Source organism: Ictalurus punctatus, chromosome 28, assembly GCF_001660625.3.
Source record: "Ictalurus punctatus breed USDA103 chromosome 28, Coco_2.0, whole genome shotgun sequence".
NCBI classification, from domain to species: Eukaryota; Metazoa; Chordata; class Actinopteri; order Siluriformes; family Ictaluridae; genus Ictalurus; species Ictalurus punctatus.
The window spans coordinates 12,425,582-12,444,133 of record NC_030443.2 but is presented as its reverse complement, the minus strand read 5'-3'; the positions used below and the strand labels follow the sequence as shown (position 1 = coordinate 12,444,133).

Genomic DNA, 18,552 nt, shown 5'->3' with positions numbered 1-18,552 from the left:
TTACCAAAAGGGTGATTTCATTGCTTATACTAAAAAGTTCTTTGCTTATATAGCAATTCATGTAGTATTAACATAACCCAATTTCATTATGAAATCCTATGAGGAGGCTGGCATTGACGAGAAACACCGGTATAAATATAGTATTAAATCAACACAGTTAGAAAATGTGTAGCGATCGAAGTTCGAGCTTCAGCTTAAGTGAGAGGGCAAAGTTAGATTTTATTCAGGAGTTCGAAAATACATAAAATTATGTAATAATGTAAAACTATTCAATCACATGGAACCGAAGTACATGCGTTTGAATGAACTAAACTGAGCCCTCCGGTGTCGCTCCATCATGAGGCACATTACACTTTAACATAAAAAAAAAAAAAAATGAAAGCTTTCGTTTCGCAAATAAAGAGCATTTTATTCTTCTCTCTTTGTTGAATCTATTTGTATTCCAGGTAACTATGAATAAAAAATTCATCGCCTGTACATGAAATCTGATTGAACCAGAAATCCAGACAACTGGCTACTGATTTATAAACTCAGCTTAATATACGCACATAACAGGAACTGCGGTTAATGTCAGAATCATCAAGCTTGTGATTCCTTTCAATGTGAAACTGCTTTTGCTGTGAGCACATCTTAAATTATTTATGTATTCGCACATTCGGTTTCCCAATTCTGTTCGTCAATTCCCACCCACTACTTCATTCTCTCCTATCGCATGACACCTAACAGCCATGGAAGGTGAGCGCCAACACGTCCAACTCCATCGCCACATCTTTTCAAACTGCAATTCGAGTCACTCTGATCAACACGGTACAGGGTAACGGCTTCCACCCCTCCCACCCAGAGAGCAGGGACAATTCTGCTCTATCGGACTCCAGGCCATGAATGGCTGTGGCATCGTCAGGATTCAAACACGCAATCCCCCAACAATAGAATGAATGCTTTTCTGCTGAACCACTCGGAAGCCCTAACAAGGCTTTACTTCAGGCTCAGTAAAATGTCCTCGAAATGTCATTATTAAACAGAAGGCGAGGGAAACGGTTCAAGTCCCGCAACATTCTGCTTTGAAATTAGTTGGATGCCCTTCAACCCTGCACGACCTCAAAAATTATTTGAAACCTTAAAATGATTTTTATTTCCTCACTGGACTGCAGACTGCGAATTGAGACAGAGTTAGATGTTTAGCTGGTGATTGTTCTTCCATTTCACAGTTAAAAAAAAAAAAAAAAACCAAAACAGATTTTCCATCATCCTCAAATAAGTTGAAATTTCACACCCAGTTAATTTACACTCTTTCGAACGAAGCATACACACGAACTAAAGTGTGTTGTCTATGTAGATATTCATGGTACACTTTAACTCGGAGTCTTTAAAGTCTGGTGAAGTGTGTGTGCATGTGTGAATATTCTCACCTGATTGTTTGTCGCAGGTGCTGGAGTGATTGTTGCACTGGCACGGTTGGCATCCGGTGCTGCTGAAGTTAAAGAAGCCCGGAAGGCAGTCGTCACACTTGTCGCCATTCACTCCCGTTTTACACTGACACACTCCTGAGCTGAGAAACACAACGAGAAAAAAGACAGTGAAAGTGGGTGAATTCAGGCTATTAATATACAGCGTTGTTTACACCATTTGGTGTCGAAAATATAGCCCAAGAAACATATGGCCTGAATAGTCAGTCATTTTTCTGGACTTTCCCCCCCGGACTGCGCGTACCTTTGCCAGTGAAGATTGGTGCCTTTTACCTTCTATAAAACGGCCTGTAAAAATAACCCCAGGTTAAACTAATCACGTGCAAATGCGCTCTCTGTATTTTCTTTTTAGGTAGTCGATTCGTTCTCGACATTTATTCCAGTCACCAAATCCCACTTACGTACCATTTGTTCAAACAGCGTTCGATAAACAAAGTTTCAGCTCTCATCCAGTTGCTTTTCTTTTGCCTTGTCGCTGCCATGATGTTTTATTAAAAACACTGAGGTGCAGCACCATATTGCATATGATGCACAGGGCTGCTGTGATGTGCCGTCGGCATGTAAACAATGAAGACACGCCCATCTCTTCAATTTCTACAGAAATCGAATATCCCATGCGAACTGATGACAAATATCACAGATGTCCAGATTAACAATTACTTTACAAAGCCATATGTCCTGAAAACTAATCCAGTCCAAATAGAGCTTTTGTTTATATTTACTGTTTTATGTCTTCGGAAATTGTTTTTTGGAATTTTATATTGATAACTCTGAATCACTGGAGAAAAAACAATGACAAAATCTTAAAACTGCATGTGCTGAGATAAAAACTATCTGAGGTGACTGCTCAACTGTGAAATAAACTTCCCATTTAAGATTTACATTGGCGCAACGTCTGTAATTTGATTTGTGATCCATCCATCCATTTTCTATACCACTTATCCTACAGGGTCATGGGGAACCTGAGCCTATCCCAAGGAGCATTGGGCACAAGGCGGGGTACACCCTGGACAGGGTGCCAATCCATTGCAGGGCAAAATCACATACACATTCACACACCCATTCATACACTACGGACACTTTGGACATGCCAATTAGCCTAATATGCATATCTATGGACTGGGGGAGGAAACCCCTGCAGCACGGGGTGAACATGTCAACTCCACACACAAACCGTGATCAATCACATTCGTGATCGTTTAAAACAAATCCCTTATCTGTAATATAAATTAGGTATTGTTATTGTAACAGGGAACATACATTAATTTAGCCCAGAGGAGAAAGCCAGTAGAATAAAAAGATGTTAATTATAGCTGCAAGCAGCAATTAAGGGGCCAAGCACCAGAGAGACATTTGTATATGATCTTAGGCAAAATGGTTTAAAAGTCATAAGCAATTAAATCATATAACAATTGATTGCATTTGTCATGTTTGACCAACAGTTGGCGCTGTCACCAAATTGATGTGGTGGGGTCAGGGTGGGGTGTCAATGCCACATACAACCGTTTGGTGTGGATATGCCAAAATGTTGCAGAGATATAGCCTCAGATTCAGTTTGGCATCATGCCTTCATTTTTGTTGATAAGTTCAACAAGAATGGTTTGGTCTAATTTAAAATCTTTTGATAACTTTTGGCTGGCAAGGTCTGAAGATGATCTGAATCAAATTTGGTGAAAATCGGGTCAACGGTCTAGGAAGAGCTTGAAAAAGCTGGTTTTCAACGAAATTCAGTGTTTTTTTTAAGCAAATTCAAAATACCGGACAGAAAGTTTGGCCATCCATAGCCTAATTGGTATCACTGTTCTTGGCCTGAGCCACGGAATCTAGGAAGACCAGTGTCATAACAATAAGCAAATCAATCAAAATCAATTAGCATTTTTAAAAATCACATTATAATTTTTGACCACAAGGGGGCACTGTTTCAAAATAACGCAGATACACTCAAGTCATTGAGTCATGATGTCAATGACTGCTACTACATCTGGTCCGAATACACTAATTCACTATGGAGATATAGCCTCACATTCGTTTCGTCGTGATCGCCATTGAATTCGTCCACATTTTATTTGAGATTGGTTTGACTGATCAAAAAGCTTTTGATAACTTTTTGCCGACAGTCTGAAGATGATCTCTTACAAATTCCGTCAAAACTGGATGTACGATCTGGGATGAGTTCGAAAAAGTGGGGCTTTCGGAAAATTCGGACAGGCATTTTAGCCTACCATGGCATAATTGGTATCATAGTTCTTTGCATGACCGAGGGAACCTGTCAAGACCAATCACATGACAATGTGCAAAAGTAGTCAAAAGCTATTAGCATTTTTTGTAATTGCATTATGTTGACCACACCACGGAAACTTGAGTACTTTTGGGGCATGGTCCTGATGACAACTACCAATTTTTGCAACAATGCGTAAAGTCATTCATAAAATACAGCATTTAGGACTAAATTCAAAATGGCCTACCACCAAAATGGCTGACATTCGAAAATGACATGATATGCCCCACTGAATCTGTAAAGACTAGTTTCATCATTTTATTAAAACCATTCAGTTATAAGCAAAAATGTGCTTTTAGCCATATCTAAATGACCACTACGTGGCACTATTCTAAAACTGTACAAGTATTCTCAAGTCATGATTGCTATGACATACACCAAGTTTGGTATGAATACACTACAGCATTTTGGAGATATAGCCTCACGGCCAGTTTGGCATGCTCGCCGTCGGATTCGTTTGCGTGTTGCACGAGAACCGTTTGCTCAATCAATAAGCTTTTGATAATTTTTTTGCCAGCATAGTCTGAAGATGAACTCTTTCGAATTTCGTGAAAATCGGATGAATAGTCTAGGAGGAGTTAGAAAAAGTAGCCTTTTCTGAAAATTCAAAATGGCAGAAAATCTACTTGGCGCAAATTAAAACCATGGTATGCAACTGAATCGTCTTGAGCCAAGGAATCGAGGAAAAAAGAATTTAGTTTCTTTTACGGTTTAAAAGTTATTAACGAACATGAGTTCCAATATGGTAATTTGGTGGTGCTAGAGGGATTGAGTTAGAGACTCCAAATTTGCTCTGTTAACAGGTCAGACTGTCTATCTGTGTGATAAATTTCATAACTTTTCCGCAAGCGGTTCTTTGAGCTGCCTTAGACTCAAGAGTGGAAGAAGAAGAAGCAGCGAAAGAAGAAGCGAACTAATGGATACAATAGGTGTCTATGCACCTTTGATGCTTCGCCCCTTTCATTAGCTCTGTACTTGTACTCTGCTTAATGACAAAGTTAAATCTAATCTAATCTAAAATATTACGTTGTTCATTTCCGAGTTACGTGTGCACAAAAATTGAGTGTTTTTTGCTGGATAAAATTACTGTATGATACAGGGTCCATCGTGAAGATTCCACCTATGGTCCCACACGCTCACAAGCCAGCTCTGCTAATGGAGTATACACTTTAAACCAAACACACGCTCAGTCAAAGACAAGACAGCAGAAGCTTTATGTTAGCTCTCAGTCTCCAAGATGTTAAAAAACCAGCCTCGTTTTCAGATCAAACGCCGGACGTTTTCCTCTGAGCTGTCAGACTGAATGCTCACTACTATAACTCTCCAAATCCCCAGACACTTTCCCGAAAACTTTCACTCACTTCAGACCTGGCAGTCGTTAGTCTTTTACACTGATCTGGGATCAGTTGTGTATCCTTTCCCCTGCAGTGCTTATGACTGCTCCTAGGAACGCAAACAGCTTACCAGTTAGCGCTTTTGCTTTAAGAACATCAAACAGCCATGACTTGAAAAAGAAACCCCATTTTCTCTCTCCAGCAGCGGCTTGATTTTCCCCCTTCTCCTAACAAGAAAAGCCGCTTTCATCTTGCTTGGAGTGTGGGAAGAGCGGGGGAAAAATTCAGGTCTTGTTCCTGAACCTCAACATCAGTCACTGATAATGCTCTACCCTGAGAGTCGCACGAGGAAGCATTTCATCAGAGTGATGTTTCTTTGGGAGGAATGTCATACGGTCTCCTCAAGACCCCACCCCCGACACTTTGTATTTTCTTCACATAAAAGCAGCAAAAGCATATCGACTTTGATATGTCCTTTCTGAAGTAATGTGCATCTTGATCTCATTCTGGCTCAGAGGAACGTTTATTTTCATTTATGTTGCGCGAAAGTAGCAGACATACATTACACAGTGATTCTGGAGTGGGCTTGGTTTCTCCGAGGGTAAACACTACAGAGTGCTCGCTGTGGCGTGTGCATCTAAACATTGGAAAATTACTACTTCTTTTTTGTGTTTCTCGTAGGCGCTATTACGTAATGTTTTGGTGTAACACCACAGTGCTGTTTAAATTCTCAATACTGAATATATGGAGTAATTTTCTATAACAGCAGCTCTGAAAGTAGCGCGCTCGTCCCAATACGTTATCATTCCTACAGTAACGGGGACTTTAAGCCATTATCTATGAAAAAAACGTGATGGTATGTAACAAAGAAGATGCATCATTGTTGATCTGGTGAGGTTTTCTGCAAGGAGACATTTATGTAGCATTTACGGAAGGAGTCTCCAGTGTCAGCGCTTTGTAATAGTACATTTTTTTCCCCACTTACGAGTCTTTTTATTTCTCCACAAGAAGACCTTTATTTTTGGTCTTAATAATAACAACTTCAAAAACAAGGGAAAAAACTTTAGCAAGGGGTTCCCTCACCCGCAAGTTTACAGCAGCTATAAGGTAAGTGATAACAAGACTAAATTTCTCGTGAATGTTCCACAACATAAAAGGTAACAATATACAGTTAAAGCGCATAATGTGTTAAAGTTAAAACTGTAAATTGCTGCCAAAGCGCTGTGTGGATTAAATATTTGCTGTTATAGGAAAATAATAAACTTCAGTCATCACACCAGCCTGTTGTACATTATTGTTTTCATACGTTATTTACATTGTTTTCAGCGCTTCAGAGTTTGGCAGAGATACGCCGATCAGCTCTGACCCATTGAGGCATGGACTCCACAAGACCTCTGAAGGTGTGCTGTGGTGTCTGGCACCAAGACTTTAGCAGCAGATCCTTTAAGTCCTGTAAGTCGCGAGGTGGCATCTCCATGGATCGGACTTGTTTGTCCAACTCGTCCCACAGATGCTCGATCAGATTGAGATCTGGGGAATTTGGAGTCCAATTCAACACCTTGAACTCTTTGTCATGTTCCTCAAACCGTTCCTGAACAGTTTTTGCAGTGCAGCAGGATTCATTATCCTGCTAAAAAGAGGTCACTGCCATTAGGGAATACCGTTACCATGATGGAGTGTACTTGGTCTGCAACAATGTTTAGGCAGGTGGTACGTGTCAAAGTAACATCCACATGAATGCCAGGACCCAAGGTTTCTCAGCTGCCCAGAATTTCACACTTCCCATAATGCATCTCTTCCCCAGGTAAGCGACGCACGCACACTCCGCCATCCACATGATGTAAAACAAAACGTGATTCATCAGACCTGGCCACCTTCTTCCACTGGTCCAGTTCTGATGCTCATGTGCTCACTGTAGGAGCTTTTGGCGGTGGACAGGATTCAGCACCTCATACACAGCAAGCTGCAATGCACTGTGAGCGCCGACACCTTTCTATCATAACCAATATTTACTTTTTTCAACAATACGTTTTACAGGAGCTCTTCTGTGGCCACTTTTGGTAGGTAGTACCCACTGCATACTGGGAACACCCCACAAGACCTGCTGCTTTGCAGATGTTCCGACCCAGCCATCCAGCCTTCACAATTTGGCCCTTGTCAAAGTCGCTCAGATCCTTACGCTTTGCCCATTTTGTCTGCTTCCAACACGTCACCTTTGAGAACTGACTGCTCCCAGACCTTGCCAGGTGCCATTGTAACAAGATGATCGATCTTATTCACCTCAAATGTCAGTGGTTTTAATGTTATGTCTGACGGTGTACAATGTAATAATATGCCTACCTAGACAGTGCTTAATGAAGTGTCAGAGTAAAGAAACAAAAACAAAAAAGCAGATAAAAAACCACAATCATGGGGCCACAAACAAACCTATTATTAACCCAAGTTAATCCTCAGTGATTAGAAGCATGAGCAGAACATCATAGTGGTTTCTCTACAAGACTAACAGGCTCATAAAACCTTGCAACATCTGCAATTATTCCTTTCCCTCCCACACACACAAATAACATTTAGTTCCCTCTAATGTACCCCCAGCAACCGCCCCGCAGCTCCAATCATAACCGTGCGTTCCTGAACCCACTATAATTGGCCTACCTACTCTTGTGCTGGATATGTTTGATGCTTTCTCTCTGATAATAACCCTGAGACTTTCACCCTAATAATACATCAGTAGAGAGCCTCAAACTCATTAAAAACATGGAGGAGAAAATTAACTACAAAGCAAGTTGAAATGTACACCGGCTGCTGCGCTAGTCAGCAACATCTTCATTTAAACACTTGCATACACAGAATTCGATCATAAACTCGGGGTAGAAGTGGGGAAAAAAAATACAGAAAGAAAACAACTTCATTTGATAATAGCAGTGAGGAAAAATACATCACCGATTCCTAGATGCGCCGCAATTCTCTCTTTTTTGGACTATCATACAGTAGACCTGTAGTGAAACTTGCTTTTATGGCAAAAGTGGACTGTAGCAGTATTTCCAATAAAAGTGTGTAGCACATGCGAGGGTTCTCAAAGTCGTTTTCAAAATTGCATTTGAATGTGAATTGTCTAAAAGATTTAAACTGCATTTAAACAGTTCACTATAAGCTGAAATTCCACCTCAGAAAAAGTGCAGTAAGTGTCTGTTATTAATTACTCTCAGGAGATATCGCTTTTAGGGACACATACTTGACTTGCTTTTTACATTTAATCGGAAAATTGCTAAATCATGAAATAATAAATACGCCTATAATTCCTGCACTAGATGCTTCATTATTATTTATAGTACAGTATTATTTTTCACTGTTTATTATTTTGAACATCCTTATTCATATTAATTTATCACCACCATCATAGCTTGCTAAGTTTTATATCCACAGGTATGTTCGCCTACATGTTTATTATTACAAATGGTAACTCGGTCGATAGTTACGTAGAGAGATATCTAAATGTTTGTAAAGTGTTTTAGCGGTCATTTATCCAAATTTTTAAGCCACTACGGACTTTTACTGTACCACTTTAATTGTATTTATTTATTTAAATGTTATATATTATAGAGGTGCTTATATTTATACGTTTATATTTATGAACTAGAGTCCCCCCAGTGCATCTCAGCCATTTCCAGCACTGATTATTTATTAAATATTGTCATTACCATAGATCACTGCTATTGCTGTTTATTATACAGTGCATTCAGAAAGCATTCAGACCCCTTCAATTTGTTATGTTGCAGCCTTATGCTAAAATGCTTTAAAATTTTTAAATCATTTTCACTCCATACCCCATGATGAGAAAACCAGATTTGTGGTAACTGCAAATTTATTAAAAAGAAAAAAATGTAAAAATGGCATTGACATTCAGACGCTTTGCTAAGACAATTGAAATTTAGCTCAGGTGCACCCCATTTACCTGGATCATCTCAAGCCATGAGGTCAAAGGAACTGTCTGTAAAGCACAGAGACAGGGCTGTGTCAAGGCACAGATCTGGGGAAGACTGCAAAAATGTTTTTTAAAAATCTGCTTCATTAAACGTTCCCAAGAGCACACTGGCCTCCATAATTCTCGGTAAGAGAGGTGACCAAGAACCCGGTGGTCACTTCAGTTGAGCTCCAGGGATCATTTGTTGAGATGGGAGACACTTGTAGAAGGTCAACCATCACTGCAACACACAACTGATCTGGGCTTTATGGCTGAGCGGCCAAACGGAAGCCTCTCCTCAGTGCAGGACACATGAAAGCAATTAACAAAAAAGCACCTAGAGGACTCCCGTGGTCTGATGAAACAAAGATTGCACTGTTTGGCCTGAGCTCCAATTGTCATGTCTGGAGGAAACCATGCACCGCTTATCACCTGCACAAAACCATCTCAACGGTGAAGCATGGCGGTGGTAGCGTCAGGCTGTGGGGGCATTTTTCAGCGGCATGGACTGGGGAACTGGTCGGGCTAGAAGGTAAACTGAATACGGCAAAATACAGAGATATCTGTAATGAAAACTTGTGAGAGTGCTCAGGACCTCAGACAGGCCCCAAGGACAACTTCCAAAAGGATGACCCTAGGAACACAGCCAAGACAATGCAAGAGTGGCTTAGAGACAACTCCGTGAATGTCCTCGAGTGGCCCAGCCAGAGCCCGCACTTGAATTCAAACTTATTATTATTATTATTCTTGCCCCCCATTACATAAACATTATGAAATTCTTATTTTATTTAAAAAGGGACGTAAAATATTTTTGGAAGACTAAAGTCATAAAGACCACTGAAAAATTCAGTCAGATGATTTTTTTAAATTCATAGTAGAAAATAATAATAATTTTTTACCCAATCCTCAGTATCAGATCAGTGCCATCTCTAATAGAAATAAAAATCCAGATGCATCAACATGAATAAACAATGCATTTCTAAAGCACACTGTGGCACCATGAATCACCATCAAATCAGGCCGTTGAGATTCTCATCGTTATTTAATAACTACACTATCAGCTACCGTATAAGCCTCTAATCATTTGAACACAGTTAATCTGCTGTATTTTTAGTACTACATAAATCCGCCGTAAAAGCTCTAAAATAACGCGTGGAATTCGTCTCTCTCAATCGATGCCGAGGGGTCCAAGGAAGAGGACGCCCTGCTCGAGGATGCGTTCTGTGCCACAGGCAGTGGGTTTGAGATGATGACTGACTCTGTAATCCTCCACAGCAGCAGTTTGAGGCTTTGATGCCTTGCTGTGCTTAGTCTCACAGTCAGAAGAAATATATTAAGGCACAAACAGAGGAGGGGAGGGGGACAGAAATGGCTGTGGTTCATCAATTTTTGTGAAGTGTATACACGGAGAGAAACCGATCCCTTCATGCAAACTCACGCCAAAGTTATAATGCAAGGAAGCCAAGTAGAAGCTTTGTGCAAATCAGTGTTATGTCACCGAGTCCATAAAGAACTTTATTCCGGGTGGATAATGGTGCTCCACTGCTCCAACAGTGTTCTCAGTGTTATATAACACGGTACTGGCAAAACAGAGCACTTTCAGTGATTAAATATCAAAACACTCAGATGGTGTGTACATCTAAAGATACACAGTTTGACACAGGTCTGGATAAGCAACACACTAACATGACCGAATGACGACAGCAGTTCCCTTTTAATGCTTAACTATTAGTGGTGAGTTTATGGCTATAAATAATACAATTTGTTATATTTGTAATCATATTTTGTTTAATCATGGTGCGTAAATGTTCCCACTTTTAACTAGCGCCATCGGGGGACGAATAAACCCATACTTCTGTCCTGTCATTTAATCGGTTTTCTAAATCATACCGGAAAGAGTAAATAAAATGAGAAATCTGTGAAAAATCCGTGCTAATGTCTCGAGCTCTGTTACTAGTCTCTGTTCAATCATTTACATAATTGCATGTAATATGCACACGACAGGCCACAATGTTTCATGGTTAGAAAACTAGAGTCGCTGAACTGCAGCTTGTTTATATATTTATCAACTCTGCTACAGCAGGTTTTCAAGAACACGGTTAATACGCTACGGGATCTGCATTCGGATTGGGGTCTGCCACTCGACGACCCCTAAACCTGGGCTCCTAATGTCACTGATATTGATATTATACCTAAATACTCCTAAAGCTGTTGGATTTTTTAATAGCCCCCCCCCCCCCCAACTTCAATAACAGGACTGTGTGTGTTCAGCATCGACTTATTACTACTTGTAAATCAAGTAGCGATGTCTTCTTATTAGTTTAATATGAATGAATGTTTTTTAAACGTGTACCAAGTTTCAAATTTTCTCGACTAGGAAAAAACAACAACAACAACAACAACAACAAAAAAAAAAAAAGAACAAACCAGACTGAAACGAACTGTCAAGTTTTGGTATTTATAAAATAGCACTGGATCCAGAACATCCTATTATTTTGCATCTTATTTTTTTTTTAATATGATGCTCTGATGGGTGCTTGTGCGCACAACTTAATAAAGCCACACGATACTAAACGGACATCTTGAAATCATAATATATGCACGGAATTCACTATTTAAGTTAAAAATAATGGCAATGTTCTTGTTTATTCTACTGTAAAGTTCACATGTGCTTGATTTGAAGGATAAGCTGACCAAGCACTCATCCGCTACACTTGGGGCTGACTTCGAGATCATTTATAACGGTACACAACACAATCCTTAGGTTAAACAACGACTAAGATTTGGATGTCCTCATTGGAAAAACAAAACACCACACAAAAAAAAAACAAAAAAAACCCCACCTTTTCTGTGGAATTCACAGAGACAATATGAAAGAATCAAAAGAATGATTAATAGTGTTTTATGTATATTAATCTTTGCCTCAGCGACATTTTTTCTGTGTATTTACAATGTGCAAAACATGAATTTCAGCTTGATACATATATTCTGGTCAAATCAAGATTCACTCAAGAAGTTCCAGTGTCAGAAGTTCACATAACTTTTCTTAACTCTCAATATGGCCCGACGTGATTAGGTAAAGGAATATACCTTTACATTTATTCATTTAGTAGACGCTTTTATCCAAAGCGACTTACAAATAAGGAAATGCAAGCAAAGCGATCCATCAAGCGGAGAACAATACGAGTAGTGCTACTATACGAGGTTTATAACTGAGTTGTAGAGAAGCAGAGTAGAGGTGTAAGAGCAAGTTGTTGTTTGTTTGTTTGTTTTTTAATAATGAGTTAAGTGCTCACGGAAGAGGTGGGTCTTTAGCTGTTTTCTGAAAATTGTGACAGATTCTGCGGTCCGGATTGAGGTTGGAAGTTCATTCCACCACTGAGGGACAGTTATATAGAAATAAAAATGGTATGCGACAATATATATACGAATGTTTCACTCACAGAACAGCATGGAAACTTTTGTGAGTATATGAAAAGGACAACAGCAAACCATAAAACAACACATGAAAGGATGGAAAAGGACCAAATGAGCCATGGCAGCCAGAGTGGAAAAACACACACGAGGCCAGAAGGAAGACAAAACACAGCATTACTACAGACATCACTGACACTGTGAGATTATCCAGCTTGCTTATCTGAAAGACTTATCTCATTCGATCTAAAACTGTTAAGCTTACCACACTACCCCACAAAAAGCCCTGCGGAGGCATGTTTCCATGGCAACAACCCCAAGAAATGCGAGCGGCTATGATCACAGGGACTCGGTGAAAGTCTGCTGTAATCACAACAGCACAAAAAAAGAAGAACGAAAAAAAAAAAAGAAATGCGATGCATGAGTTAGAACTGAAGCACCTTCTGCTCAAACAAACACAAGCAAGCTAATGGCTGTCAAATTGTGGTGCCTCCCCTTCGGAAATGACAAAGTGCTTCACTGGCCTCGAAAGTCTCCGCAATAATGAGCACATCTGCAAAAATGTATCTAGTGTCTCCGAAAACAATTAGGCATAATTAGTGGATAAAGATTGCTGATTGGTCGTATTGCCGCCAGAGGAAAGCTCTCAGAAGTTGGAAAAGGTTAGCTCTATAAAGAACAGACCTGCTGTGATTGTCGAAATGAGGCCATTTATTGCCTTTACAGCTTTTTGCTGCTGTTTGGGTCTTTTCCAGCTCATTAAGAAATAGGCACACTCCCCCTGAGTCTAGCATTGAGCTCACTCGGGTCCTCGGTATTTCCTGAGCTATTTTTTTTTAAAACTTTACGTGCAGGACAAGAATATAATTATACAAAAACAAAACAAAACTGAATCTCTGTTCATATACTCGAGGATAATATCATTTGAGATAGCTCTAACAGTAAAACTCTACCTAATATTGTTCTGGAAATACATGTATGTAATTGTATGAAATTATACAGATATGATGTACATCTGAGATATGATGTAAGTACAGTATATAGTATGTTGCGGTGATCTTGGTGGGCATGTTTTTTTTTTAGATGAAGTAAAGAATAGTCTGAGCACATGAGGTCATCTTGTGCATTTCAAACAAATTTCTACCAAAGTTTAAAAAAAAAAGAAGAAAAAAAAGAAAAAAGAAAAAAAAAAAAAAAAAAAGGAGAAGATGCAAAGCTCCACTTCCCAGAAGCAAATGCTGCCAACAAAGGCAATCCATGCCAAACACCTCCCAAGGACTGATACCCATGGAGAACTCATCTGCTGCGTCCTTATCACCTTCTTAGAGCAAAAACAGCAAGACTGGGATGAGGATCAGGAGGATGCGATGCCAGCAGAGGCACATGTTATAAGCTACTCATGCTTGCACATTAAGAAGGATAATTCGCGTCCTCATTATCGTGCCACAACATTATTGTATCGACTGAAAAACTCGACTGAAAAGCTTAAGCCAATTGAAACAGGTACATCAGTGCCCTAAAATATAATACCGATTAAACACTGGAATCTAGTTAAGTATGCTGTAAACAGACAGATTAGACAAAGAGAGATTAAGTGGCAAATATCTGCAATGCAAATATTAGCTTTAACAAACTGTGGAAAATAAGCAGCAGTTACTCTGTTACTCTCCGTGTCACAACTCGGCACAAATACACCAATCAGCCATAACATTAAAGCCACTGACAGGTGACGTGAGTAACATTGATTATCCTGTTACAATGGCATCTGTTAAGGGGTGGGATTTATTAGTCAGTAAGTCAGTTCTCAAAGTTGATGTGTTTGAAGCAGGATAAATGGGCAAGCGTAAGGATCTGAGAGGCTTTGACAAGGGCCAAATTGTGATGGCTAGATGACAAGGCTGCTGGAGTGTTCCCGGTATGCAGTGGGTAGTACCTACCGAAAGTGGTCCAACGAAGAACAGCCGGTGAAATGGTGACAATGGATGACAATGGTTATGGACCCCCAAGGTTCATTGATGCGGGTGGGAGCAAAGACTAGCCCGTCTGGTCTGATCCCATAGAAGAGCTAACTGTAGCACAAATTGCTAAAAACGGTAATGCTGGCTATGAAAGAAAGGGGTCACGACACAGTGCGTCGCAGCTTGCCACAAAATATCAGAACTGGACCATGGAGCAGTCTAAGAAAGTGGCCCGGTCTGATGAATCACATTTTCTTTCACGGCATGTGGACGGCCGTGTGCATGTGTGTCGCTTACCTGGGGAAGAGATGGCACCAGGATGCACTATGGGAAGAAGGCAAACCAGTGGAGGCAGTGAAGTTCTGGGCAGCTGGGAAACCTTGGGTCATGCCATTCACGTGGATGTTACTTTGACACCTACCAAAACATTGTTGCAGACCAAGTACACTCCATCATAGCAATGGTATTCCCTAGTGGCAGTGGTCTCTTTCAGCAAGATAATGCGTCCTGCCACAATGCAAAAATTGTTCAGGAATGATTTGAGAAACAAGGTGGCTTTAATGTTGGCTGACATCCAACATTGGATCAAGGGCAAGGTCCAGAGTCAATCCCGGGTGCACTGTGTGTGAAGTGTGAATACACCATGAATGGCTCACCAGTTCATCGCATTGCATCATGCACACACACATTCACGACTATGGGCATATTAGAGCCATCAACTCCACCTATATGTTATTGGAGGCTAGGAGGAAACCCACATGGACACAGGGAGAACATGCAAAACTACATAGAGTAAACCGTAACCCAAGCTCAGGATCGAACCATGGAGCAGTAATGCATCAATGCTGTGATGATTAAGAATCATCATCATCAAAAGAAGTTTTAAATTGGTTCTTTTCACAGTCATGTACGGAGCTTCTTTTCTAACAAATGAAGGTAATGTGCACATCTGTGCTCGGTCATCCTCATCTCAGTTTCCCCAGACACAGAGAGTGTTTCTAAGTCATCAGTGGAGCGAACGGTTACGATTATACTTCTTAAATATTTGGGGAGATTAATCTCTCATAGTTGTAAGAGCCACACAGATTAGGCAGGCTAATTCATCTCATAATGCATCAAAGGCTGACTAATTGCACTGAAAATACATTTAAAAAACGCATTTCTAAAGCAGGTAGTCGGATTTCCCCTCTATATTTTTGGCTTTTGCGTTACAGACGCCCACCGTGATCATTTAACGAAAAAAGTGCACACCGTCATTCTACCACTTCTTTAGAAAACTGTGAGCAACAAATTGGTGCTACATTAGAAGAATAAAGTCAACACAGATGTCAGAATGAAAAGAAGAAGAAAAAAAAAGAAGAGGACAGGAGCTTCAAAAATAGTGCTGGCTGAAAATGTTTTAAGTGTTGGGTAAGGCAGTGGGCACGGTGAACAAAGAAGCTCTGTACTGAGAGCTGAGCTGGAAAGACCCAACAGCCCCTCCGCCTGCATGCCAGAGCTGCTGTGAGTGAATGCAGAGGACTGACCGGGAGAGAATGAAATAGAGAGAGAATGAGGGAGGAGAGCAAAAGTGCTCTTCAAAATGACTCAATTTGCGTCTGTACAACAAGCCTTCTTCCCGAGAGAAATTACAGGACGGTGTTGTATCAGCAGTCTCGAACATCACTACTCATTAGCGTGAAATTCACACTCTATGATAACCTAGGCTAAAAATATCACGGTACTCGTCAACCATAACATGAAAAGTATTTATCATATTGCTGAATGAGACCGTGGCTGTGAGGACAGATGGAACGTTGAAAACGCCCCAAAAATAATACATACGTGCAGTGTCGCTTAGCAAAATACAATAGCTGTTGGAAATTTGGGGAGATGCAGCCTAACACAACAGGGAGGGAAAACACTGAAGTAAAGACTCGACTGGGTGAAAAGAACAGCAGGTTGACGTAATAGATGGAAATGCATTTTAGTTTCCATTCTTCTTTTCTTATTAAAAGTTAATGGTGAGGTAACTGTCTGATAATACACAGTGAAACTACGACACTGTAACGACCGTACTACCCTTCAGAAATACTCCGAAGTCCGTAATTTATGCAAACTGAAAGTACAAGCCATTTGTTTTCCAATTCCGAACAATAAAAGACCTCGGAGGGTCACTTGGCCGAGGCTTAAAAGATGCCAACTCGCTTGTGAAGGATGAACCTAAGGAGTACACTTGGTGAAGTGTTCTGGACGAGTAACAAAGAAAGGTGACATTTGAGCACATTGTCAGGTCCTATTACAGTCTCCGGACCAGAACCCGAGGCCTTGCACCAGCCAAGGGATTTCACCAGGTCTAGGAAATGAGATGTGATTGATTGCAGCCAAAAAAGAAGAAAAAAAAAAAAAAAAAGGAGACCATCTATGTCTCAATGTCATTGATCAATTCTGTCAATATGCTTTAGAGCTGAGGAATGGCCTACCTCTCTCCTACCACAACCTAATTAAAAATGATCGGTCCATGTATAAATATGAAGGAGACGTGAGGCTGGGTTAAATATTTTATTGAAATTTAATTGGTCATTTCCAATTCAGAATTCGCAAAACCAATCAACTTCTCAACCAAACACAGAGCAGCTATGAGTGCTGGTTGATTTTGATCTGCCCGCAGATTAGAAAAGGGGGATGCTACTCTACAAATGTATTCGCAATAAGATCTCATTTAGAAAATTTGATGCTAAAGAGCACGTGTGCTGCAGACGAAAAATAAAAATCATTCATGTATTACAATATCAAGGACTCTCTAAATAAAGATACTCAAATACACTCTCGTCATTTTTTTCTGTCCACTTGTACCTAATCCTCTTATGAAACAGTGATTTCACAGCTGTTTACTTCTGGAACATTGCTGTTCTGGCCGAAATTATTTTCACTCCGATGTCTTTTTCGACTTTGTGATTTCTCAGTAACACTCAAACAATATAACATCCGCATTCACTAGTGAAGGAGAAAGAACTCACAGCAGGAAATATCTACTGCAATAACTGGATAGCTGCAACATTCTTCCAGAGTTCCTCCTCCATTCACCACTTTGTCAGAAGGTCATGGAGAAAAAGGTTTTTTTTTTTTTTTTTTTTTAGATGTCCATGCATAGCCGTGTTACAGTATTGACGGACACGGGTCAGGGCACGAGTCATGCCTGACATAGGACGAGCTGGTAGAGATAGGAAGTTCCAGCATGGATCACTGGAGACCTAAAAAACCATCTGGTTCTCATGGACTTTGCATGAAGAAAAATGCTTTAGCATGAACAGACAGTCAGTCATCACCAGTGACTGGGACACACTGCGAGCACTTCAACAAATGCACACGGACACACAAGAGATGCAATATTCCCCAACACAGATTTTAGGACGTGAAACTCAGGACAAATCAGTAATCCGGGCACCCGGGGCTAATACATTCTAATCTCGGACAACCAAAGTACACTGTATGGACAAAAGTATGTAGACACCTGACAATTACATCCACATGAGCACCTTCCAAAACTGTTGCCACAAAGTTAGAAGCACATGAGTGTATAGAATGTCTTTGTATGCTGTAGCATGATGATACTCCTTCACTAAAACTAACAGGCCCAAACTAATTGCAGCATGACAATGCCCTTTTGCACAAAGCAAGCTCAATAAAGACATGGTTTGCCAAGATTGGCCAGAACCCAGAGCTCAAGCAGGTGCACACACACACTATATGGTCACCTGACCATCACCTTCATATACAGTATGCTTTTTGAACATGAACATAACTTCCACTCTTCTGAGAAGGCCTGCCACTAGATTCTGGAGCATAGCTATGGGGATGTGCCCATTCAGCCCCAAGAGCATTAGTGAGGTGAGGCACTGATGTTGCATGAGGAGGCCTGGGGTGCAGTCCGTCTTCCAATTCATCCCTGAAGTGTTCAGTGGGGTTGAGGTCAGGGCTTTGTGCAGACCACTTGAGTTCTTCCACTCCAACCTTGGAAAACTCTCGTCTTCATGGAGCTCGCTTTGTGCACAGAGGTACTGTCTTACTGGAACCGGTTTGGGCCTCTTAGTTCCAGTGAAGGAAAATCTTAATGCTACAGCACACACAGACATTCTGCATAATTGTGCGCTTATAACTT

At 40.5% G+C, this 18,552-nt stretch overlaps 1 protein-coding gene across 1 annotated transcript in view; it reads right to left on the bottom strand.

Annotated features, from left to right (window-relative positions):
- si:dkey-220k22.1 (multiple epidermal growth factor-like domains protein 9) overlaps positions 1 to 18,552 on the bottom strand; it is a 103,486-nt gene that overhangs the window by 32,104 nt on the left and 52,830 nt on the right. Inside the window, exon 3 of the mRNA XM_017460420.3 lies at positions 1,410 to 1,549. Within this exon, the coding sequence (XP_017315909.1) occupies positions 1,410 to 1,549 (140 nt within the window). The remainder of the gene's footprint in view (positions 1 to 1,409; positions 1,550 to 18,552) is intronic.